This window comes from Athene noctua, chromosome 3 (assembly GCF_965140245.1).
Source record: "Athene noctua chromosome 3, bAthNoc1.hap1.1, whole genome shotgun sequence".
NCBI lineage: Eukaryota > Metazoa > Chordata > Aves > Strigiformes > Strigidae > Athene > Athene noctua.
Genome location: NC_134039.1, coordinates 69,458,600 through 69,484,179, shown reverse-complemented (window position 1 = coordinate 69,484,179; position 25,580 = coordinate 69,458,600). Strand labels below are relative to the sequence as shown.

The 25,580-nt window shown below is 36.5% G+C and overlaps 1 protein-coding gene across 6 annotated transcripts in view; it reads left to right on the top strand.

Annotated features, from left to right (window-relative positions):
* The window catches only part of TAFA5 (TAFA chemokine like family member 5), a 453,463-nt gene that overhangs the window by 241,905 nt on the left and 185,978 nt on the right, over nt 1-25,580 (top strand). For all 6 annotated transcript variants that reach the window (XR_012633434.1, XM_074903248.1, XM_074903249.1 and 3 more), the window contains one exon: nt 7,471-7,620. Coding sequence is in view for 5 of the 6 variants with exons in the window: in XM_074903248.1 (XP_074759349.1) it covers nt 7,471-7,620 (150 nt within the window). In the remaining variant the exon portion in view is untranslated. The remainder of the gene's footprint in view (nt 1-7,470; nt 7,621-25,580) is intronic.

Here is a 25,580-nt window from a genome sequence, read left to right as displayed (position 1 = left end):
AGGTCCTCCTTGGAGTAGTTCTGTGTAGCTGAGATTTGCAGTTCACACTGATTTACACAGAGGTAGAACTTACTTAAAGAGAAAGGATTTAAATGCCTTGTCATGTCTACTTAACTTTGGTAGCATCAGTTACACGATTTTCTTATTTGTAAGGTCTGCTTTTAGGTCACTATCCAAAACGAGACATGGAAACTCAATACAAAAGCCCAGAAATTACTATGTGGGGGGGTGGTGGTGGGGGGTGGGTATTTCTGTAATATTCACAAAATCAACATTAATGGGATTCATTTGGTTGATTTTTGCATGAATGTGCATAAAAGATATTTCTCAAAGGTGGAAGCTCTGATCTGTGTCACTGAAATGAGGGGTGCAAGGGTCACTGGCTTTCCTGGTGCTGCAGATTGATGGATTTCCCATCTCCATGCTGGCATCAGTGAGCTCCTCCCCAGGAGACCCAGCAGGGCACAGCCTGGCAACCAGGGAGGCACCAGGGCAGCCCCAGCCCCAGGCGCAAGTCACCTCCCTGGGGCCAGGCCAAAGCCAGGCCGGGCCACGGGCCCACGGGCGGGCCTGGCTTGGTGGGCCGGTGGCCAGGCAGGGCAGGCTGCGGGGAGCTGGCGACCGGCCCTGCTGCGGCCTCCCTGGGACAGGGCCTGACGGCCTCGGGGGCTAGAAGGGGGTCCTGGGCTCTGGGCAGGGTGTGCCCTGACATAAATTTCCCTCTCAATACTGTACTTCAGGTGTGGTTTTCTTTTTTTTTCTTATTAGCAAACTGCAGTATATCAAATATGACGGATTTGACCTGAGTTTATATAGGAATTTGAGGAATGACATTGTCATCTCCTAAAACCATGGGATCAGCATAAATACTTTTTATAGTGTACCAAATAGGAAAACTTATTTAGAATTAGGTTCATATACATAAACGCCTTGCTTCCACAGGTATTTATATATTCTTGACTTGATTTTTCAAACATTTTCTGGTCTGGAATTCCCCTTAATACCAATTCTGTTTGAGAACTGCCTTCAGAAACTGAAACCTTGAAGTTTGTTTTTACTGAACTTTGGTTTTACATTTATTTTACTTTCTGTTACATTGTTAATAGTAAGATATAGGGGAAATTAGTCATAATTATACAAGAAAATATTAAGCAATTATGTACAATAGCAGTATCAGGTACAATAAGTTAGGGAATTAGTCTTATCTGGGGAAAAAAGAAATCTCAAAATGGGTCCTGAATGTATCTTGAATCTCCACAGACGCTATTTTCTTTCCTGTGCAACTATTTAGAAGAGTAGGATCTATCTTAATTAAAATTTACTGCTTATTTCAGAATGTAAGGGCTGAAAGCCATTTTCCTGTCCTCCTAATGTCTGTGCTGTTTATGTGCTTGAGATGGCTAAGTGGTATTCTGAAAATTGCAATAAGATTAGTAATTACTAAGGGGACATAATGTACTGTTTCATTGCAGTGGAACTCTGAAAATACTTAAACTGACTCTTAAAACGAAAAGGCATTCATTGTGTTTTTCTCTTGTTATTCATAAGTTTTATTTAACTGGGTTTTACAGTGAGTTTTCCTTCATGAAATGAGCACTAAAGCCACATCTTTGGAGACAAATTCTCTGATTTTCTACCACTGAAATCCAGAATCACTCCTTTTAAGATTGAGAAGCTATAGAGGTCACATGGTAAGGTTGATTCCAGCCAGATATAGCTCTGAAACTGTAATGAAGTAAATCTGTGGAAAGTTTTGGAAAATTTGGTCTGTTGCTTGGCACCTGGGAATTACACTGGTAAATCTGGATTATCCAGATTAGTTACTTTTTGTTTCAGACAGTGACGTTGATCCTGTCTTCTTCTACAAACAGCATAATCATACCCTCAAGAAAAACTGGTAAAGACTGTTTTAAACAGGTTGCCTAACTGTACTAGCATGAAGAATTGCTTTCTGTAGTTTGTTACTTAAACAGCCACAATGTTTTTTTCAGCAGAAAGATACAAGGTCCTAAATGATATGTGAAACATCTTGGACACAAATGCTTTTTAGTAACAGAAAAGGGAAATAGTGTATTTACATGAATATATTCTGTTAAAAAATTGAAATGCCTTTGTATTACATAAATTAAGATTGAAACAATGTTCTTGCTTGATAGTTATTCTGAAATTGTGCTGATTAATTTGAACAGGTTTTTCCCATATTGAGTTACAGATGCTGAGCCAATTCTGGTCTGTTACTTTAGATTAAATAAGTTTTTTCAGAAGCTTTGTGGGAGTTGCTTTTTCTTATTTTATACTAGTTTGATTTCCACAAATTTTGCTGTTGTACCTTAAAAGTGAGTGTGGTTCTTTGGGGCAAACCAATTCCTTGCCATAATCTCTCTTGTTCTGAACTAAAACTAAAAAATAAAAGGTAATAGGACTGTCTGAAATTGGATAGTGTTCAGTGTAAGAGATCTGCTTTCAGGACATTTTCTTTGAGGAAGGATATATAAAGGACATAGAAAATTTCAAATTCCACTTAAATATATACTTTTTTTTTTTTTTTAATTGAAAGATGTTTAGATGTTTGTTACTCAAGTTAAAATCAAGCTGCAAATCATGAATGACACTAAGTACCTAAGTTCCCTTTTATTTCAGTAGGAATTGTTGATATTCAGCTCTGCCTAGGAGTTGGCATGGCTCTGTTGTCAGAAAGACTTCAATATTGTAATAGAAAACTACTGAATGTATTCCTATGATCTGATTTTGAAACAACTCCTGCATTGTGTTCACTGACAAAAGACTATCTGAATCTAGCCAAGAATTTTAATAACATCTAACTTGATGCATTTTGAACTAAGAGAGCTTGTGTTGCTAGGCATCAAATTGGTGATGCATGAAAAAATTGTTCACTGAAACTATAATATAAGCCTGCATATACGATTCAGAAGAAGATTTTCTGGATGAGCATGAAATCTAAAACCCTGGAAAGACTCATATATTTAGATCAAGTTTTATTTTCATTGTACCCACAGAAAAAATGAGTTCGTCATCTGATTTTATTTCTTTAAATGAATTTGAGGGAAAGTCTTCAGCTTTCCAGCATGCATAAATTAAGAATTCATAATATCTATAACTTGCGTTCTGTAATTAGTGTGGATTAGGTAGATTTTATTTTCTATTAGAGAACAGAAATAATTTCCTCCACAGAATATTAAAATGCTATCCCAGGTACCCTCTGTATAATGGAAAAATATTTACTATTTGAGAGTTTTACCTATGGTAGACAATACAGATCTTTCAAATTTTTTGTTCTTTCAGCAGTGGCTTACACCTGACAGAGGGCTCTTAGTAATACACATAAAAAATGCCATTTCATTTTAACTTTTCAATAATAAACTCTTTCAAGAATGTACGTACTAAAGAAAAAAATATGATTGTTTTACCTTGAGGTATTTCCTGCATTGTTTGCTAAATATATGTACCTAAACTCACTGATTCCTACAGAATTCCATGAAAGTCTCACAGAAAGCAGTTTCAGAACTGATCACGATTACTTCATTCAGAAAAAAAGTAAAATAGGTGCTGAGTATAGCAATTGCTGTGAACAAGTCCATGGATGCAAGCTAGAAGCAAAAAGACTAATTCCGTTGTATTTGGAATTTTAACTGTTGTGGGTTTTTTTGGTTTTGTTTTTGGTTTAGTTTGACTTATATCTTTAATTCAGAATCCTGTAGTTTTCCTTTTTCTTGAAAGAATTCCATGCAGAAACATGTGAGTTTGTGGTGGAAGAGAGAGGGGATGTATCAACTAGCATTGTAAGAATGCAGTACAACATTATAGAAGAGCGTTAAAGAACCTGAACCTTTTCTCTCTTTAGTAACCAGATGGTGGCAACACAAAATCAAGTAACTTTCAGTGTGGTCTTAATTACTAAAATAAACTTTAAAAATAAATATTTATAAAGTATAAAATATGTATATATATATATATTAAAACAATAACAACAACAAAGAAATACCCACTTACATGGAAAACTGAATGATGGTAACTCTGAAATGATCTGTATGCTTGGTCCATAAAATAATAAGAAAGTAATTTTTTTTTTCTTGGAAGAAAAACTTTCACAAAAGGCTAGAATGAAACAGAGTTCTCTAATGTTGCTTGAATTTTTTTTTTTGCCCCCAAGATTGTCTCATTCAGACTAGAAGATGGTGAATTGCTTTCTGTACATAAGTATGATCTACTAAAAATATGGAGCCTTTTTTCATTAATATCTTTGAAATAGGTCAATGTTAATTTCCCTGAAAATGAAAGCTATCCTAATTCTTGAAACTCGACATTTTCAAGGAGTATATTCCTTTTTTTCCTTATTAATTTTGTACCTTACATTTCTAGATTAAATTCTTAAAAAGCAAAAGTAACATACATATCATCTAAGTAAGGTATGCCAGTACACTTACGCTCTACTTAATGAGAGACAAAGAACATGCTTTACAGTAACAGGATAATTTTCTCTCTGGAGATGGGCCTCCATAACCTAACTAATACTTTTCATGCTTTACAGTGATCTAAAGCCAAGTAACAGTGAATGTACACTATGTTGCAGTGCTCAGTATACTTGCAGTCTTTGCACCCTGTCACACAAGGGCCAGGAAGTATTTATGTCATATATGTGGGAAGAGCTGCTGCAGCTCTACAATAACTTTTAATTCTCTAAAGAATGGCAACAGAGAAATTATCTTAAAAAAAAAAATAAAAAAATCTATGAAATGTTTTTAAAATCTTGCCAATTTCCCCATGTTTTTAATAGCTGAACAAAGTTCCTTGAAAGGCAGTGTGACATTATCTTTGTATAGCAGTTGCTCTCATTTAGGTATCCCAGTTTTTAGAATTCATCAAAAAATTAGGTTAATATGCCTGGAAGAATTATCTCTAAACAAAATAAACAGCTGAAAACAATCATAAAAATAAAAAAAAAATTTTGAGCCCAGCTGGCTCAAAATGAGCCTATGCAGAACTAAATCTGGACAGGTCCAAAAGCAGAAAATGTTATCTATAAGCATTCTTATTGATAGTCACTGCTTGCATTCCCTAGAAAGCTTTCTTGCCTTCACAAATTACCTTGACATAAAGCTTCCTGGTTCTTTTTCTCTTCACTGTGCTGTAAAACTGCTTCCTTCCCTCTGAAGTGGGATTTTATGTAATGATTCACCTAGATTATATGATTTACCATATCTCTTAATAAAGCAACAGTAGTATGAAGACTTACAGATAGGGGAGAATATGGCAACCCATACTCCCAAGAACACTTAAAAATTCCATGTTTATAGTTCCACTTTTTCTTTGTTTTCTATTCAATTTCTAATCACAGTGCAGGACCATAATCATGATGCTCAAATGCCTAAGGGGTCAGGATCTAAATACACCTCTGATTATGTCTTTTTTACATGACCTTCTAAGACAGCTGTATTCCTTGGGAGCAGTACATCTCCTGTAACCCAATGAAATATATTAGCGATGGGGGAAAAAATAATGCACTTTTTTTTTTTTTTTTTTTTTTTTAATTTCAATTCAAGATGTTTCAGTGTAGCTGAATTTCCTTTGTCCTTATGTGGAAAATCATGTGCCACATGTTAAACTTGTTAAACCTTTACTTTTTAATCCAAGATTCCAGAGGAAACAAAGAAGAAAACAGCATATAATAGAATAAAAATTCTCTCATCAGTATGTTTATCCTGAGATGTTTTTATTAACAGGGTGGGTGGAAAAGAGGAGAAACCCAGGACTGACCATAGCTCATAAGGCTAGTTGCCAGCAGCCATTAAACACTATGTTGACAGTATTCATTATTGTGAATATCACATCTGTATTTATAAAAGCCTAATATATATTAATTACATATATGTATTATATGTAATTAATTTGTAGAGTACCTTGTTTCATATTCACCTTTGAGATCCTCAGTTTTAGCATGTTGTAATTCACTGCAGTGTAGGAGTCACAGCAACATAAAATTTAGGTGGTTTAGCAGTGAACCAGTCACAATGGTGTTGACAGCCCGCAATATTTTGCTATTCTGACAGTTTCAAAACATTATCCACACAACTGAAAGCATCATAAACTGTTCTGAGAATATACTTGTATTCTGAATGGAAAAAATGCAATATACAGAAATATAATTACGCTTTTATACTTATTAAATGCTATTCATATATGTCTCAGGTTTTGTGGGTATTTTTTTTTTATTTTGATGTTAATATAGATTTAGAATTTCTGCTTTTTGTCTCTTTTTTTCCAGTATTTCATCAGTATAAAAATAATTTATTGTAAATATTATTTAAACTGCATAACTTTTTTATAAATACAATATTGCATTTGTTCCAATCCTATTTTTTATTAAAACAAAACATAGTAAGTGTGTGATTTTCAGGTATATTTTTGCACATATTCATTTGAAGGTTTTTAATTCATTGCCTACAAAGACAAAATCCAGCAAAAATTATATTTACCACTGTACCATAAAATCCAGAAATGATATGTAATGCAAAGTGATAGCTGGGATTTTTTTCAGTCTTGCTATGCACTGAAATTCTAGAATGTATCTTTCTTGCTTGTAAAAAATATTTTTGTATAGTAGTAGCCTACTATTGGTTGCACCAGAGGAAGTGCATAATTTTAAATTTATAACATTTGTTTCAGACTAATTTTTTTTTTTTTTTTTTTTCCAACTTTTTGGTTTGCCTCTCATAGCATGGTTCAAATTCAGAATTTGGTGTTCTGGATTTCCTTACTCTTCAGGAAAAGCTACATATATTGGAGAAGTCAATAAAAAGCAAACAATGTTACTGACCTAACGAGACAGTATCATTTTACTGTCCTTTTAGGATGGTTACATAGTAAATTTAGTAAAAGAAAAAAGAACAGCTACTTCAAATATGTGTCAGGTAGAGAATGAATTACTGTTCATTCATAGTGTTCATTCATACTGAATGAAGCAAGAGCCAAAGGAATGACAATCTGGTCAAACATGGGCATACTTTGAAAGACTTTTTCTTTCACAAAACAACACAAAAAGCAGTTAAGACTTTATTGTATTAATGGACATGTTGGGAAGTTTTTTGTTTTCTGTATACTTTATCGTTTCTTTTCTAAAAGTACATAAAGAGCACACCATTTAAATTTCATTGTTGTAAAAGCAGATTGTTCCTTTACTAGCCAACGTAAGTAAAAGTAACCTGTGTGACCTCAGCTCTCTGGCTTTTATGGAACAATAATAATTTTCTGACAGAACCAGTTTGCAGGGTTTTCATATGTCCACCACAAAGAAAAATTGTATGTCATCTCGGTTTTATTATATCCATCAGCTGGCTGCCCATTTGTTGTGCCGTGTCTGCTGTGACATAGGGCCATGACTCTATTCGGCTGTAATAGATTGCCTGTAGTGCATTCAGTGACTCTGGTACCTGTTGCTGGTTCTTTTTCCAGGTCAACTGGCTGCAGGTACATGTGAGATTGTTACTTTGGACAGAGATAGCAGTCAGCCCCGAAGGACTATAGCCCGACAAACAGCTCGCTGTGCATGTAAAAAAGGACAGATTGCCGGTACAACAAGAGCAAGGCCAGCCTGTGTTGATGGTAAGAAGTAAAGATCTATTCAATCAGTTTCTGCCAATGCAAGTGTAAACTAGTAGTGTCTCATAAAAAAATAAAGGCTCTATATAAGAAATTTTCATGTGTTCCAACTAGCAATGGCAATACCATTGAAATTCCCCAGAAGGATATTACTGACTAACTGTATTTCTATTTCAGTTACAGTTTTTAAAATGGAATTTTCACTTTTGTTTTAACTTAATATGCAGTTGAATGTTAAGGGCATGATTCTGTTATATTTTGCACGTGATGATAAGATCAGCAGTAAAGTAGCATTCTTTTTTCCCCTACTTTTTATTCCTTATAACATTAAAAAAACCCAAACAAACAAAAAAACCAAAACCACTGCAAAAGAGCCTCAAAGGGGTTTTTTTATGCCACTGTGAAGCAATGTGTCTGCTCCTGTGTGATAGTTAAAGTTGCTGAAGAAACCACTGATACTATAGTTGGAATATAGTATCTGAATATACCTCACATGTCCAGCATTCCTTCCCTCCTTAAAATGATGATTCTGTATGATTCACTGCAGATGCAGTGATGGCATGCAGCTGGAAAACTGCTGACATACAGGGAGGTATGAAAATCTTTCAGTTTGAAATAATTTTTTGAGATTAATTTCTGTGTTACAGCTAAATAAGATGTTTACAGTGGGACAATCTTCAAGACAGATCTGCTGGTGCAAGGTTATTAGCAAGGATTCATATTAAAAATAAAATTGGAGACATACTAAAAGTAGTTGATGCAAAACTGTGTTTTGATTTAGGTTCAGTTCACAAAAGTAAAAGGAAGATGTTTATGTATAGAACTATAATAAATTCATAGATTGCCTTTGAATACTGACTGGTTTAAGTTTTCAAATAAAAATATTGCTGAGAACACCCTACCATTGCCTCAGAATTTGGTCTTACCAGTGATTATCAAAGAAGACAGCTCAAAGGAGATTTCAGAGCCTACCCACAAAGCTAAATATAGAACATCATGCACATTCTATTTTTGCATTTTCCTTTCACTGTTTTTGATACTCAGTAAGACAGTTTCTTAGCTGTCTCTTTTGTAATGTCATACTATATCCAGTAATTCTCTTCTTTCCTGTTTTATTGTAAGATCAAAAGACTTAATTGCTTAAGAAAGGAGTTATTTTATTGTTTCATTCATAGTTGTAATTTTTAGCAAAAATACTTGTTAGCAATTAAAACATTCAGCATATGTTTCCCATTTTAAAACTACAGAGTTCTAAGGAAAAATACAAGTTTTCAATCATCTGATGGGAACTAAACACAATTTTTCCTCAGTCAGTTATGGCCTACGGTGAAATTCATTTGCTGTAACTTGTGTATCCGAAGTTAGGTGTCTAACCTAGTAACTCCAGTTTTCTCTTATATGCAGTGGAGAGCAAAAGGCACCTTCTCAGAGTAATTTATCTCATCCTAAGTGCCTAAGATAAATCAGATGTAGCACTTTCTGGTACTCACTGTTTCTCTGTCTTGCCTTAAGAAACCTTTGGTGATGAGACTTTAGATAGCTGAAATGTACATGTTGATAAGAAGACATGACTACACCTCACCATCCAATTGCTGTATTAGCTTAGTTTCCGAGTGTGGAAGGTTTGAAGTTAATTTAACTTTTTTTTTTTTTTTTTTTTTTTCGTGGGAACTCATGAAGGTCTATTTCAAATTTTGCTTTTGCTTTCAGTGTGCTTGATCATCATTTTATGAAAACAGAGAATCTCAATGACAGGATCTATGGTTAGATAATGTGTAATCAGAGAGGGTTCTTTATCTAGTACTCCGCATTTGAAAAATAACTGGGAAGTTGATCAGTTGAAAAATAGAGCTTCCCATTAACTTATTTGTACAATTGTTATAACTAATTTTTTAAAGCTTTTCTACATAGTTCTAATAAGATCTAATAACACGGTTCTTTATTACTTTGTGAAATGTTTATAGTTAGGATGGTGAGCCCTTTCCTAAGAATAACGGCAAGACATGTAGGACATGCTACTTTGCTTCTCTGGACACTGTTAGGGATGTTTTGTAATCAAAGCTCAAAAAGTTTAATAATACCTAGAACTGTATACCAAATTCCCAAATTAAAAAGAAGGCACAAGCCAAATCTTTGATCTGTAGGTTTTATTCATGAATGCAGTTAAAAAAATAGTTTTGCATAACCATAAACCCAATTATATAGGAAAGAATAATAGAGCACATTATCTTGTCTCTAACTTTCTGCTTGCACATAAAATTGGCAGCTAAATTGGCCATTGACTAACAAGTGTCCATCTATGAATTTACCAGGTTCATAGTTTAAAGAATATGCGCTGAATTTTTCGATACTGTTTATATTCATTTCTAGAATAGAGTGTTTCAAACACAGCTACTAAATGCTTTCTTCTGGACAGCACATGAAATTTACATAATATTATGTCAGAGTAAAGCTAGTTCTTTCTCTGATATTAAGTCAAATGTTGCTGGTTTAGGAATGCAACAATCAAACAATTTTATTTTTTTTTTTAATTAAAGAATACTATTTTCCGAACAAACAAATAAATCCGTCTCTGAGATTTCTTAAATAGGACATAGAGTATGCTTTTTCAGATTTTCTTTATTTATATTATAGTTGATGTTAAGAACGTAATTGCTGTTTGAGATTTCATTTCTGCGATCAAAAAGAAAAAAAATTCATTGGAGTGTGTTTTTTCTCTGCCATTTTGATTTCTAAAGATTTCTTTATTTTACTTTTATTCTTTATATAGTCTTGATTCTAATGAGATTAATTCTGACATAAAGGTGGTAGACCATAGACCTTTAATAATTAATGCAAAGTCATTTGTGAAGGAAGCAGGTGTAGAAAGCATCACCTGCAAATCTACTAACAAGAAAACATTAGCTACTAATTGTGTTACAGCTTCCAGCAAGAGAACGTTTTGAAGATACAGTACCAAAGCTGGTAATTTTTACAACCTTAAGATGCATCATATTGTACCATTGTTTAATAGAGAGGAGTGCCTTAGAATATATTCAGTTATGCAGTATATTTCCTGGAGCTCTGAAATGCAAGTGTCAATTATTGTAGCAAAAAGAGTAAGTAATTTGAGGGCTCTTAAACTTCACAGGCATTGTCTGAGATTGCACTTGTCAACATAGCTCTTAAAGTAAGTCCTGAGCTGATTACCAAAATCCAATCCACTTTCCAGTGCTACATCGCTAAGGTCTTTTCCTAAGAAATGGAAGACAGTATATGTCAGATAGATAAAACTAGAATTCTTAAAAATGAAAATGCTGTGTTTACGCTTAGTCTGAGTAGAGCATGAAGAACAGAGATTTTCTTGAAATGTTTCCCTGTGATGGCGAGTGCTGATTTACTCATTTTTTTCTAGCAGTCTTTAAGTATGGCAGATTGCTAATGTAACCTGAAAAAATGGCATCAGTATTCACCCTGATTTCAAGCTTGATTTAGTGTTGATAGCTTCATTCCTAGGTCCACAAAGTTGTAATGTATATTTGGTATGTTTGGTTGTGATGTAATTTTTATTCAGGAATGTAGGTTTTGTGATATTATAACAGCAGTTTGCCTGCACTTTTAGTTCTATTATTATTATTTACAACTAGCATTCCCTAGTCCCTTTTTTGAGGTCAAATTCCATAGCAATGACCTCAGTTGCATTACTTTGATAAGATTATATTTCAACATGGCATCTGGTTTATCACCAGAGTAATTTCCCTGTGTGTGAGTCAAGCTTCATCAGTTTTTTAAGCTGGAGCCTGTGAGATATTGGAAGATAGCAATTATTCTCTATTTTTGTCCAGTACTTCACTAATTTAAACTTGTTTTAAATCAAGTGACAAAAAGTCTTTGGTAACAGTTTATGTACACGTGCACCCATGGTCTGTGTTCTTTCACAAGGATTCTATCTATCTGAAAATAAAATTTGTTGTGCCAAAGCATTTGACAGAATACAAGTATATTAACCTGAGAAGAGTCAGATCAACATTTAAATGTTCAATAGATTCCAGTAATTCTGTCCAATAGATATTTATAGCTCAAAAATAAACAGCAATTTTCTCCAGAAAATAGAAGCAGTTGATGAGAGGAAAAGTGGTATCAGAGAAGTGGTTTAATTGCTTGAGAAAATTGTGATGGCAATCTTTAATTTGCTTACCTGAATTCTGTGGTTAGAAGATTTTCATACTCTGGATCTGAGTTCTTGTTACTTTTATGTTCACAAATTGCTGTGAGAAACCCCAAGACATTGATCCTGATACCCAGAATTCCTAAATTTCAAATAGCTGGAGCTCAGGTAACTGAATTCTAAGTTTTCAGACAATTTATGTTGTAAATCAAAATTGTCTTTTTTTTTACTTTTTAAGGTTTTAATAAAATTTTTTTGCAAGCACTGTACAAAATAATTTTTTGTAGAATCTTAGTCGGTATAGTTTGTTCATATATTATGATTAACATGCTTTTCAGCTGGCATTGATTGATTTTATTTAACACAGAAACTCAGGATCAACAAGGAAGCCACATTAGTTTCGATCAATAATACCTTGCTCTTCTTATTATCTCTAGGAGTCTATGGGGAGGTGTAGGGGTCAGAACTGATCATTAATAGAATCCTAGGCCATGCACTTAAAACAAAACTACCTAATACCTGGAAAGCTTCATAATTCTAAAGTATCTTACCATACTGGGGAAAAAAAAAAAAAAAAAAAAAAAAGGGAATTAAAAAAAACAAACAAACAAACTATAGTGTTTTCTCACTGTAAATATTACACATTTAACTTAGTTGCATTTAAGGTATGTCAATTTAAAACAAGTAAAATCAAAAGGCAAAATGCAATGGATATGAAGTTAAAAGGAGACTGATTAATTTTGCTGGACCTGGAACGGTGTACTGTATAGTGTGGAAGATTTAAGTCTAGGAGAGTGGGACTATTTGGCCATGAAAAAGATCAGAGGGCTAGAAGATCTCTTCTGTGAAGAAAGACTGAGGGAGTTGGGGTTGTACATCCTGGAGAAGACTCCAGCAAGACCTTATTGTAGCCTTCATTACATAAAGGGAATTTATAATAAAGACAGAAAAAATTTTTACCCAGGCCTGTAGTGACAGGACAAAGGGCAATGGTTTTAAACTAAAAGGGGGTAGATTTAGATTGGACATAAGGAACTTTTTATGATGAGGGTAGTGAGACAGGTGTAGTGGAACATGTTGTTCCATGAACAGTGGAGCAGTTGTGGCTGCCCCCTCCCTGGCAGTGTTCAAGGCCAGGTTGGACAGGGCTTGGAGCAACCTGGGCTAGTAAAAGGTGTCCCTGCCCATGGCAGGGGGTTGGAACCCAGACTGTTATATGATTTTATGATTCTATTTGACCCTGGGCAAATGGTATTAATTATATTATGGTGGTAGCAAAACAATTGGCAATTCTTTTAGGTAGTTATGAAATTAAACAGATTAGAACACATATTTAGCTTATCTTGCTATTCTTCTTGAGAGATTGGAAAGAGTGATGATTACTTTAAACTGGAGAATATTTTGCCTGTAGTGAAAATTTTGGAAAAATCGTCCTAATAAAATTCTGCTGGTTCCCTGGGGTCTGAAAGACAATATAATCCATTTTCTGTTTTTCTTTTTTCCATTTGCATGGAGAGCCTGGGTATCAAAAACCACTGTCAATATTAACATTTCAGTTCTAGAATCACAGAAAAGTTTAGAACTTTCTTTCATTTTTGAAGATTTGGTTACATTAAACAGTTAAACTCATTGAATGGCTGGTATGTAAAGATGACCTTCAGTCTAGAAGATGTCTAGCACCCCTGAAAATTAAAGCCCTAATTTGTAGGTACTTAATATTACTACTGAGTGTGAGGCCACATGGAATAGTAAAGAAGTGTGAATGTGATGGTTTAATATTTGCCTGGGAATATTCTGACTGTGGTCATGAGTTTAATTTCAACAGAATAAAGCAGTTCTGTTTATAATCAGGGCTTTTAAAGAATCCTAGAATTTGTTAACCAGTGCTCATATTTAATGCTGTGTATATTACTGGTAGGATGCAATAATGCACTGCAATATTAGAATATCTTTTAACAAATGGAATAAATATTATTTTGGTTGTGTACCCTTATTTTGAGTTTTAGTATACTTTCTTGAGCCTTCCCAGTCTCTCAGTGGTTTTTTGTTATGATGTATCTGCAGTGTTCCAAGCATTGTATATGCTCATTTATGAAATAACCATTGGGTACTCATCTTATGCTGTACCTTAGAATATTAATAATTTCTATTTACTCCTACTTAGAAGTAATTTTAGCAGAAAAAAAAAAAAAAAAAAAAAAAAGTACCCTTAACTGTATTCCTTTCCTTAGGTAGCAGGGGAAGGATAGGAGCTATGCATTTCCCAGCAACATATGCATAAAACTTAGTTTTCAACATGACTTAAAGAAATAATAATTCCCATAATAATTCCTCTCTCCCTTTCCTCATCCCAACTCCTGTTTATGCAGTTACAATTGCATCTGTACTTACAGATGAAACAAAGCATGTATAATACTTTGTTTTCATTCAGTTGCCTCTATCAGAACTGTAGGTATTCCCAGCTACTGACAATGGAAGTAAAATTATTTCTGTGACTCGTGAGCTTCCCCTTCCTATACATGGTACTGGCACATTATGGCAATTTCTGCCTTGTCGGTCAGTTTTCATTTAGAAATGCACAGGAAGTTGAGTTTTACTCTGAAGTTTTGCTGATTAGGGATATCAATTAAACTCAGACACCAGAGTGAAAAGAGCAGGTGTATTTTACTAGAAATAATATAACAATAATACAGAAATCATACACTAAGAAAAGACAGAATAGTGCACTTAAACAAATAGGAAAATACAGCTTAATGCATCAAATCATTAGTGCCTGAGAGGGAGAGAGAATAGTGATGAAGAAAGATACATGACCACTTGCATATGTTACCATCATCCAGCCCCGCAGCGGCTGGGCAGCCCCGGTTACAACGAGGGTTTGGAGAGCCTGTCCTGGCAAGAGGGAAATCCTACGCGGTGCGTCCACCCATAGGTGAGGCTGACAAAGTTGCTGTGAGCGGGTCCAGCCTTATATACCAGAGATCGACAGGCCAGAATAGCTGGCACCTTTGTTTTAAGCAGAAATATCTGGTTTCAATCTGACATTAGATTCCCCCAGAGCCTGGCCAGGGCTCAAGGGAGAAGCTCAGGGAGTTTCCCAGTTTATCTAACTGGATTGTGGATTATGGTCTCACGTCAGGCCACAGTGCCAGACTACAGTCTCCACGACCCTGTTATTTTATCCACACAAAGAAAGATAAATATACATTCAAGATAGCTACATCTTCCGTACATATTTCACTAATGATAACATACTGAGTTAGCAGTTTCGGTTCTGGGCCTGTTGCTCAGGCTTCAATACTTCCACCTTTTGCATCAGCATAGGTGGTTTGTAATAACTTAGTACAATACCTACTAGCACAATGTTTATCAGTTATAAAATATACAGGATTCGTCTATACGTCAACTCTGGTTTGGGCCGGTTGTCCAAGCCTTAGCACTTCATCCAGTCACCTTGCTTCCTGCTCAAAACTGTTAAGGACAGTGTGACATTCCAAATCAAGTTAAGTAATTCTTATCTAAATAATATCACAAACTTGATAGAATCTTATAAACATGCTCACATAAAATGCATTTGTTCTCTTTGGTTATGAATGTCAAGTGTCAGTGAGAGATTGAAGTGTTGCTGGGGAAGAAATGCCACTGTTCAACTCCAAGACAGAAAGTGAGCAATATAAAATATATCAGTAGCAGCAGCACCAATGGCAACACTGATGTAGCTATACAAAATACACGGAAATAAGTTAGGAATCCCCTCCTGACTGAGAATCCACAACAGGAATTATTAAAAACATGACAGAAATGCAACCAACCAATGAAAAAAGCCAACCAATTGCTTGGAAAGGTAACAAGCAGATCCATAACTACCCTAAAGGAATATTTTCATCAAGAATAATGTTTAAAGGCTTCACTGTGTTATGAAGTGTTTGGTACCTAAAGTCAAAAGACTGAAGCCCCACCTCGAGTACTGTGTGCAGTTTTGGGTGTCTCAATATAAGAAGGACATCAGACTATTAGAGTGTGTCCAGAGGAGGGCGACCAAGTGTCACATCCCAATTTCTCAGGACGATGACTCAGATTTGCCGATTCCCAGGTCAGGATTAAGGTAAAATAACACCAGGGATTCTTCACTTCACATAGCTCAATTTTTATTTGATTACCACAGATAATTGGCATGAAACTTTGTCAGTAACCTTTGCAACCTTTGCAACAGGCATTAAAATTACACCAACTAGTGGCAGATCTTATAACATGCCCTGATAAGCCTTAAACGTTCCCAGACAAGCCTTGCCTTACATGTGGGCATACAGAATAAGAATGGGAGAGAAAAGGGCAGAGAGGAAAAGAGAAAGAATAAAGACAAAAAGGAAGATTTGGTGAAATCCTGGTCCATCGTTGGTCCAGCCAGCCCAGAGGTCAAATTCTGGTGGGGCGCAGCCACCCAGGGCTTGGACTTGTGTCCTTTTATAATTCCTTGCTCCTCTTCCAGGTGGGTATTTGGACTTGTTAAGGCTAATTATGCATCATGCACAGTTTATGCTTCCAGAATTCTCCTTGCTTTTGGTACATGTGCAGTTTACACCTTTAGATTCTTCTGGAAACGAGTCGATGGGTTCAGGGGTAATTCCCCCTTCCCGGCAAGTGTGACTATTGTTTGACCTTTCATGAAAACAGCTTTGCTATTGGGTCTTCACAGAATCACTCAAGATAGGGAAGTTCAGCCTCCAAAAAGTGTGGTCCCACCTCCACAGGATCCCCTCACTTGTTGTACCTCCCTGACATTCCCTGCACAGTCCCAGCATTTCCATAAAAACAGTTTCCTTTGCCAAAGTTCTTTACTGGAAGGTTGAGACATTAACTGTGGTTTCATCGGACCAGCACACCAAGGTGATGAAAGGTCATGAGGGCAAGACTTACAAGAGCGGCTGAGGTCACTTGGCTTGTTCAGCTTGGAGAAGAGAAGGCTGACGGGTGGTCTTAACACAATCTACAACTTTTGCAAGGCAGGCAGTGGAGGGGGATGTGCTGATCTCCTCTCTGGGGACCAGCGATAGGACACAAGTAAATGGAATGAAGCTGCATGAGGAGAAGTTCAGATGGGACATTAGGAAAATATTCTTCATTGAGAGGGTGCTTGGTCACTGAAACAGGCTCCCCAGGAAAGTGGTCATGGCACCAACCCTGTCGGTGTTCAAGGAGTGTCTGGGCAATGCTTTTAGTCATATAGTTTAGTTTGAGATAGTCCTGCAAGGATCTGGGAGTTGGACTCAATGATCTTTATGGGTACTTTCCAATTTGAGATATTCTATGGTTCTGTGACTGGATGTGGCATAAAGATGCAGAACAGAATTTTGCATAATGCTAGTTTTTCTACAGAAAAAGTCATTCTTCAGCAGTCAGGTAGCAGAGAGTCTGTACTGATCACAGCTTGAAAGTCAGGCCTAATACGGGTTTATGGGTTCTCAGGCTGAGTAAAGTTTCTTTTTGTAAAGATTAAGTGCTTCTTAATGGCAAGTAGATCTGTGGATTTCCTTCCATGATCTAAGAATGTTTATGGAATAAGGACATGATTTGAGCCCAGAGGGCAACTGAACACCACACAGCCACTTGTTCACCCCTTTCCCCTCAGGAATGGGAAGGAGAAAATAAAGTAAAAGGTGTGGGAATCAAGATAAGGACAGGGAGGGATGATTCATTCATTACAGTCACTGGCAAAAGGCAGATACGTTAGGGGAAGAAAAAGAACATTAATTTAATTCAAACACTAAAAACACTTGATGAAGTAGGGCAGTGAGAAATATTGCCACGTCATAAAAACACCTTCCCCGCCTCTCCCTTCTTCCAGGGCTCAGTTTTGCTCCTAATTTCTCTAACTTCTCCCTCCGCAGCAGTGCAAGGGGCAGGGAATGGGGTTATAGTAGGTCCTGCTGCTCCTTTCTCCTTAGGGAGAGGACTCCTTGCAGTCTTCCCCTGTGCCAGCATGGTGTCCCTCTCATAGGAGACAGTTCTCCACAAACTTCCTCTGATGTGACTCCTTCCCACAGGGTGCATTCTTCCTGAAATGCTCCAGTGTGGGTCCCTCTGGTGTGTTGCAGTCCTCCCAGTGCCAAACTAGAACAGAGGCTTCTTCCCACAGAGTCACAGCCTCCTTCATTTGCAACTACCTGCTCTGGTGTGGGGTCCTCCAAGGGCTGCAGGTGTGTCTCTGCTCCACTGGTGACCTCCACGGACTGCAGGGGGACAACCTGCCCTCTCATCTCGGGCTGCATGGGAGTCTCTGCTCCAGCACACCTCCCCCCACTTCCTCCTTCTTTCTTCCTCTTTCTTCCTCTGACTTTGGTGTTCACAGATGTGTGCTTCTCCTTGCAGCTGCCACTCCTCCTCCCAGGTTCCCCATCTTAAATACATTATCACAGAGGTGCAGCCACCACCGCTAACTGGCCCGGCCTTGGCGTAGAAGCAGGTTTGACTTGGAGCTGGGGAACTTTAAGACACTTCTCATAGGGGACCACCACTGTACCCCCACCCCCCACTACCAAAATCCACCACACACAAACCCAGCACAAGTAACAAATCAGGGATGTAGAGGAGTTAGGTTTAAATAGTTATGTAACAAATTGGCAGATTATTTTCTACAAGATTCTGAAGGATTATACACAACAGATTGAAAGGAAACATTTTGGATATATAAGGGAAATAGATCTGAGATAAGTGTAACTAAAATGTAATCAAAGGTGAAATACTTTTCTAAGCCTTGTACCTGGAATTACTGGATGAAACTGGAATTTTCACTCATAAACATCCTCCTTGGAGGTTAAACTCAGCTTCAATACACTATTTCAGGTTAAGAGAAAGCTGTCTTTCTAAATGATAGGGCAAGGAAATACTTAGGAAAGAAGAATTTAATTATGTGATTTGGAAGGATTTAATTATGTGATTTTGGCCAGGAACCAGGGGTTAACACTGATACTGTTGCAAAGAGTGCTGAGAGAACTTTAATTGCCTTTAATAGTGCCTTGCTTTCACATTTCATCTGGAAGACAACACCTTCAGCCTCCCTGTGCTTCATTGGACACATTAGTTCATCAATGCTACCACCTTCCTTTTCTTTAGTTCCTTGATGCTCCTAATCAGTCACCCATGTAGTCTAATCCTCTTTCATCTACGTGCTCTGATGGCACTTTCAGCACAGAAAAATGGTTGGAGGTTATGTGACATTAGATTATGGAACAATTTTCTGAGGGAGTGGCTAGAAGCCTAATTACTGCAGACATTTTAGATTGAACTGGACAAAATACTAGAGAACATATTATGCATTAGCATAAGTATGGACTGCATCACTGAATGGTTCTCTGTGCTTGATATCTTGCGGCAGATTACTACCAAAAATCATAGCAGTCTGATTGCAGTCTGATTCATTAGCTAACTTGAGGCAATAGGTCAATGTGACATTCCTAAATTCAGGAGTTTGGTCACTGTAAGCTCCCTCTGCGGACAGTGATATGATATGGGCATGTCAGAGGTCACAGTGTCAATATTGGAATTGTTTTCTGAAAGCTTCTCTCTTTTTCTCTTTTACAGTATTAAAGATAACATAGGATGACTAGAAGAGTGGGTTTTCTGCTTGAACTTAATGTGTGTAAACACTTTGGGCTATCCACTGTTCAAATTGCCTTCTGGAAAAGCCATGTCTGCACTTATTAGAGGCAGCTTAAGGAAAAAATGTAATATGTTTATGTTACCCGCTGTGCTTGTCATCTTACATTCCATTTATCCCCAGAAGAGGGGGAAAAGAGAAACTTGCAAAACTATTCATTTATGAAGGTGGGCTTCTGTCAGTGTAACATCTTTGCCCCAGTAAGTGAAAGGATATAGAGAGATGAACTTTTGTAAATACCCTTACCTTCAATGGGTGAGATAAAACTAGAACTAAATTACACTTCTGGCCCTATATGAAAGCAGCATGGTCAAGGAGTACTTCCCCCCACCCCCTTAATCTCATTAAGCACAGAAAACTATAAACAGAGAAAAAAAAGTGAATCAAGAAAGACGATAATATGGTCAGAAATGGCATTTTTAAACTATATAACACTTTATTTTTAACTTACCTTAGATTTAATATCTATGATGGTATATGACATGTCAGAAGAGTCCTAGAAAATGTTAAAATTGACTGCTAAATTAGTGACAACATTAATATAGCACTACTACCTCCAGCACCTGGAACAGAGTAGTTAATGCTAGACATTTTTGTATGCCTCTTTCAGAATACTCTGCACAGGGCTGATTCAGGGAAAATCCCTTCTTTGATGACAGAACCTTAGAAAGCTACCTATTTAAGGTGATGTAAAGGAGTTAGGTTTCCCCTGCTGTTAAGGGTTGAGGTCATACTGCAGGAGGAAAGTTTGTAGCATAAAACCTTTTTTTATATACCATTTTTCATATCATAAATAAACTTTAGGCATGAGTGTATTTTTTATTTGCCTAACTTGTTTATATCTAACTGTTCTATTATTTCAACTATATTATAGGCATGACAGATGCTTCATAAACAAGTTTCATGCAGTTCTAGACTGAAAGCACTTTTGGTCTAATGACAGGCTGAGTGCTTGTTTGTATAGCTATCTGAGAAAATAATAATATGTAGATGCTTTCTTTTGTTAATTATCCAGATTGTGGGGAGTAAGATAAGGAGGAAAGCCCTCCAAACTTCTTTGTTCTCTCAGATAAGGTGGAAGTGGGAAAGTGACATTTCCCTCCACTTGTTTCAGAGTATTTCTTTGAGAGTTTCTGTGTTTCGTCTAGCACCCTTCCTAGGAGGGCGTATGCAAAGGACTCTATCCTTACTCATCCCTTTTGAGAGGGCACAGTTAAGCCCCAGTTGAATGTGAAGGAAGAACTAGTCAAGGTGGGACCCCAAGGATTAGGTAGGAGAGAAATGAAAAGGGATGAAGGAAAGAGTTGCCTTTCCTTAAAGGAGAGGAGAGAGAGGCTATCAGAGCTAAGCTGGAGTCAGCAAGAAAAAAGGTGGTATTGTGAAAGCAAACATGACTGACTTGGTGGAAAATAGGGTGCTTTACTGTGAAACAGACTCATTTGGAGGGAGAATGGCACATACAAGAAGAAGGGAGTAGAATACATGAAATAAAGAGATGGAGTACAAAACTCAGATAGGCCTGAAGGTGATAAGAATTTTCTTGTCCTTTCTGTATTTTCTAAAGCATACAAAAAGTGCCTTCTATTTATTGTTCATTCTGTGAGCTCCCATGGTAAATTCATCTTACATAAAGAAATAAATTAAGCTGGCAGTTACCAACTTCCCTGAGTCAGACTCACTTTCCAGCCAATTAATTCCCACTTCCTTCCCTGAATCTCTTCCTCTCATGGCAATCAATAAAGATTTTTTTTTATCAATGAGGGTTAAATAGAGTTGTTTCTGACACTACTATTGCTGTACATCACCAGGGCACTCAGCACAGACCCATGTACAGACTCTCTTCATTGCCCTGCACAGTGTAGATCTCCTCCAACCCCACACAGCATTCCCACATAACTCCCCACTAATGTTGGCTGGTTTAGTGATTTGCGGAGGGAAAGATGTGGACCACAGCAGCAACAGAAGGGAAACTGTCAAAAAGCTGTGGGGCAGTGTTCCTGAAGTGGTGCATTCTCAGAATGAAAAGGTGTGTTTTCAGGGAAGACACTGCTTAGTATGAAGCACAGCAAAGGCAGTAAGAGACATAGTGACACAGAGATACTTGATATAGAGTGGCTGGAAAGAGCTGAAAGAGGGAAGAGCAAAAGACAAAGAGGTCGGAAAGAGTGGGCCAGAGCAATATGGAATGAAGCCAGCCCAAAGGCTAGAATTTTCTTACCTCAACAAAGAGAAGATGTAGCAGTATAGGCTGTGTGTCACAATGCAGAAATAAATTCTTATTTGGAGTAGAAAAAAAATCAAATTTTTGGAGTGTTTCAGAAAAAGAATTGAACTGATTTGGAGTTTCAGTTTTCAAAAAATAGGAACAGTCTATGATTTGTTTTTCCTTCAGTTGTAACAGGATGTCTTGATGCACTAACTAGCACTGTCATTACAATAACAATAGCCAGTGGAAAAAAATTACCTGTTTTCTATCCATGTTTTAGTGTTTTCCTTTATTACTGTTTTGCTGTTTATATTTTAAATATCTCCTTTAACAGTCCTATATAACTGGAATACTCAGTCCTCCTGTCTTTGAGAATAATCAGGTTTTTTAATATATATATATATTTAAAGTTTACTATTTGGGGTATAAGGAATACATATTAAAATATTACAAGAATAGGCTCTCTTTGGTAACATAGATGTCTTATACAGCAAGCATATTTTAAACTTCAGACTTCAGCTTTGCATGCATTACCGAATTTTTAATTTTGTTAAGCATAAAACATTGAGTATTTGCTAAGAATACTGACCAATTCTGCCCAGCTTTTTTAAAGTAAGTAGCTATCCTAGACTCAGTATTGGCATTCTTGCTTTAACAACCTTAGATCAAAATACTTCAATTTTGACATAAGTTTTGGAAGTCTAATCATTATATGCAAGTATAAAGCCAAGGGAAATGTCAACTTTGGGGTTTGGAAAAGCAGGCTGGAGCACTGAGTGTAGGTCCCAGCATAGCCCTGCCTATATGAGTCAGATTCAGTGTCAGCTGCTTACATGCACTTTCATGTCCTCCCTCTGTTTTACTGTGTGGTCATGCGGAGGTGATACCTGATAGGGTCCCTCTAGAAGGGTCTGTTGCCTACCTGAAGAGCATTATCAATTTGTGCCCAGATGGAGTCCAAGCTTCCTTGGTAAGACTAATAATTCTTCCCACAAAGCAGCTGGAACCCAATTTTAATGTGATACGACTTTGTGAAACTGGATCAAGAATGTACCATGTTTTAGCTAATAATATCAAGGTTTTTTCTGTGCCTTTCATTTCAGAGGACCTCAAAAACTCCCACAGGTGTCTGTCTCTTTTAATCTGTATTTTTGTACAGTCTCTCTCTCTAAAGTTCAGATTTTCAAATGCAGACAGCTCTGTTAGTAATTTCAGTTTGACTGTTGGCAGCTCTGTATTGAAGTGGTCGGCAGTGGACAGATAAGCTGTCGAAGCATACTAGACTCACAGTTTGGGGGCAGGAGGAGATCCGGCTTTAGAATAGTGGGGTAGGTCTTCAGTGTTAAGAAAATACTACTAGACTTTTAGTACCAGCTTTCCTGAAGAGCAATTCTTAGACTTTTTATGCAACAGAACTGGGGTTTGCAATTTTGCATTTGTCAAACCTCAGAAGTGGAAGTCTCAGTCTGTATGAATATTTTAAGTATCTAACCTTTGTTCATTTTGATTCTAATTGCGCTTTAATTATTTTGTGATGTCACCATCATGCACTAAGAAGTGCTGTGTTAGTGCTGGCTTACTTTACCAGTTATATGAACTGCATTATTTGCATTTGTCGGCAGCATCAGGTACTGGTCTCACATAGTTTGTTGCCTTCTTATGAGTAAGATAGAGTTTGGCTAATTTTGAACCTCATTGCACATTATAGAACCCTTTGGTTTATGTGTTTAGAAACAAAATGTATATGCTAGGTATTGTGCTGCCTTCAGTTCTGTAGGTACTTTACACAGCATGAGATTTTATTCTGTACTAATTGTATCATGGTTTTCAGATTTACCTCTATATTAATTTTATACTTATATAAAAATAATTTTGTGTATAAATATATGGTAAATATAAAATCCTTTTATATTACTATTATTATGTGGCATTAGAGTGAATAAATTAGGAGCTAAAAGGCCAAGATACAAAACTCTTCCCCAACAATTAGTGCATCTGCTGTAAAATTACTTGCCTGGTAGAGAATGGCTTTGCAAGTAAAAAAGTCTCTAAGAGAGGAACTGGACAGTACTGTACAAAGTAACCTATCAGTTGTAATTGTCCTAAGCTGATAATTATACCCATGAGTGTAGTTTCCGGGACAAGCCAGAGGACTCGAGTCAGGTTTAAACCAGTGTAAGAGGCCATCCATCTATTACAATGGCTAAACTAATTTATTATGAATTAAGTGGTGCCAGTTCTTTGTGTAGGAAATTCTAAAATGACATTGTGTCCAGTGTGCAAACAAAGATTATGGAAAGGTTTCTGTACTGGAAGTAGTTTTTGCTTCTCTTTCAGATGTTGATGACTATATCTGGAACATAAGTTCAGATACTATTATAGAATTAATTAAAAAACCTACTCAGACAGAGACATGATTCCTATCTTGAGTTTCTTATAATTTAAGGTTCACATACTTTAACCTCTTAGTCAAATTAAGAATGCTATTGAAGCTAATGAACCTGTTTCCTTGAATTTGAATTTACTGGATCAGTACTCCTTTGGATAGAGAGATATAATAAAAATATGATGGAATCAGTGCAGTGACAAGCTTCCCGTAAGAAAGAGATTTGGAGAAGAGGTTCGGATTCATGTACAAAATAATTTGAATTCTGAAGGTTTTGTGACAATTACTTTATATATTTCTTTTCACTGTAAAGAAATAATCTACCACAGGCTGTTATTTGAAATAGGGAGTTTTATATGAAAAACATTAATGTGTATGTACACCTATGAAACCTTGGATCACTTCTGGATCTAGTGTTCTGGGTGAATTTGGATGAAAACCAGAAACCAAAATCAGAAAAACATGCTCTTCCAGCTGTGGGATTAATGAGACTTTTCTTCCCCTAGGGATGTGACCTTCACCTCTGTATCCCTGACAAGTAATGCTAGATCCCTACCCACACTTCTTACTCTTCCAAGTTCACAATAGCTTTTCTGAAGTCATATTTCATTCGGACAGTTATTTCTTTCTCCCACCTTGTGTTTGTTTTGTCTGTTCTGGAAAAACAACAGAGTTAACTCATGAATTTCTCACTTTTTCTAGCTTTTCATATAGATATGCCTTTCATGGAGTAATTTAGGCTATGTAGTGACCACATGGAGTAACTTTCATCGTACAGGTGAATGGACAGCATATGGGAGGTGCTGCAAACGGCAGTTTGTAATTTGTTGGTTCATGTAAAAAGAGGTTGCATAAAATAAACACATATTATAAGCACATTAAAAGACCCTAGGTAGCGGGATTTATTTAAGATGCAGTAGGCAAAGGTGAATAGTGGAGCAGCAATTATAATTTAATTTTATTATTATACAGTCTGTTTACAATCTTAAAAAGCTGCATTTGTAACTTCACTTTTAACTTGAAAAAATTACACCTTGAACCTCCTGTGTTTATAGTCTTGCTTACACGGTAATTCTGAATCATCTTACTGCAATCTGGATGCACAGTTTTCTCAGAGCATGTCTGTAGGTCAGATGAAAGATTTGTGGTGTAAATTCTGTTATATCCTTACCTTTGCATGGGGTGTCAAGACAGAAAGCTTTTGCTTCTGGGTCGAGTGAAGTTGCAGCTGAAAAGATATGAAGAAAAATATATAGCATAAAGAATATATTTTTAATTTAATTTATTTGTTGTCAGGTCTGACAAAGATTACACGAAAATTTAAAATCTTCTTACTCAGTATTAGTTGAAATAAAAAATAATAGTTTAGACTGCTTCTCAGTTTCAGTCAGATTCTTTTCCCTACTCTGGAATTTTTTGGTTTTTACTGTGCAATATAAACGTAGGTTTTTTTTCTTTGAATTTTCTTATTAAAATAATGAAAAATAGGATACCTGGGGTTTTGACCTTTCATATTATGATGAGATTTAGAGGCATGACATCCTGCTAGTGTGCTCCTGCTAGCGTC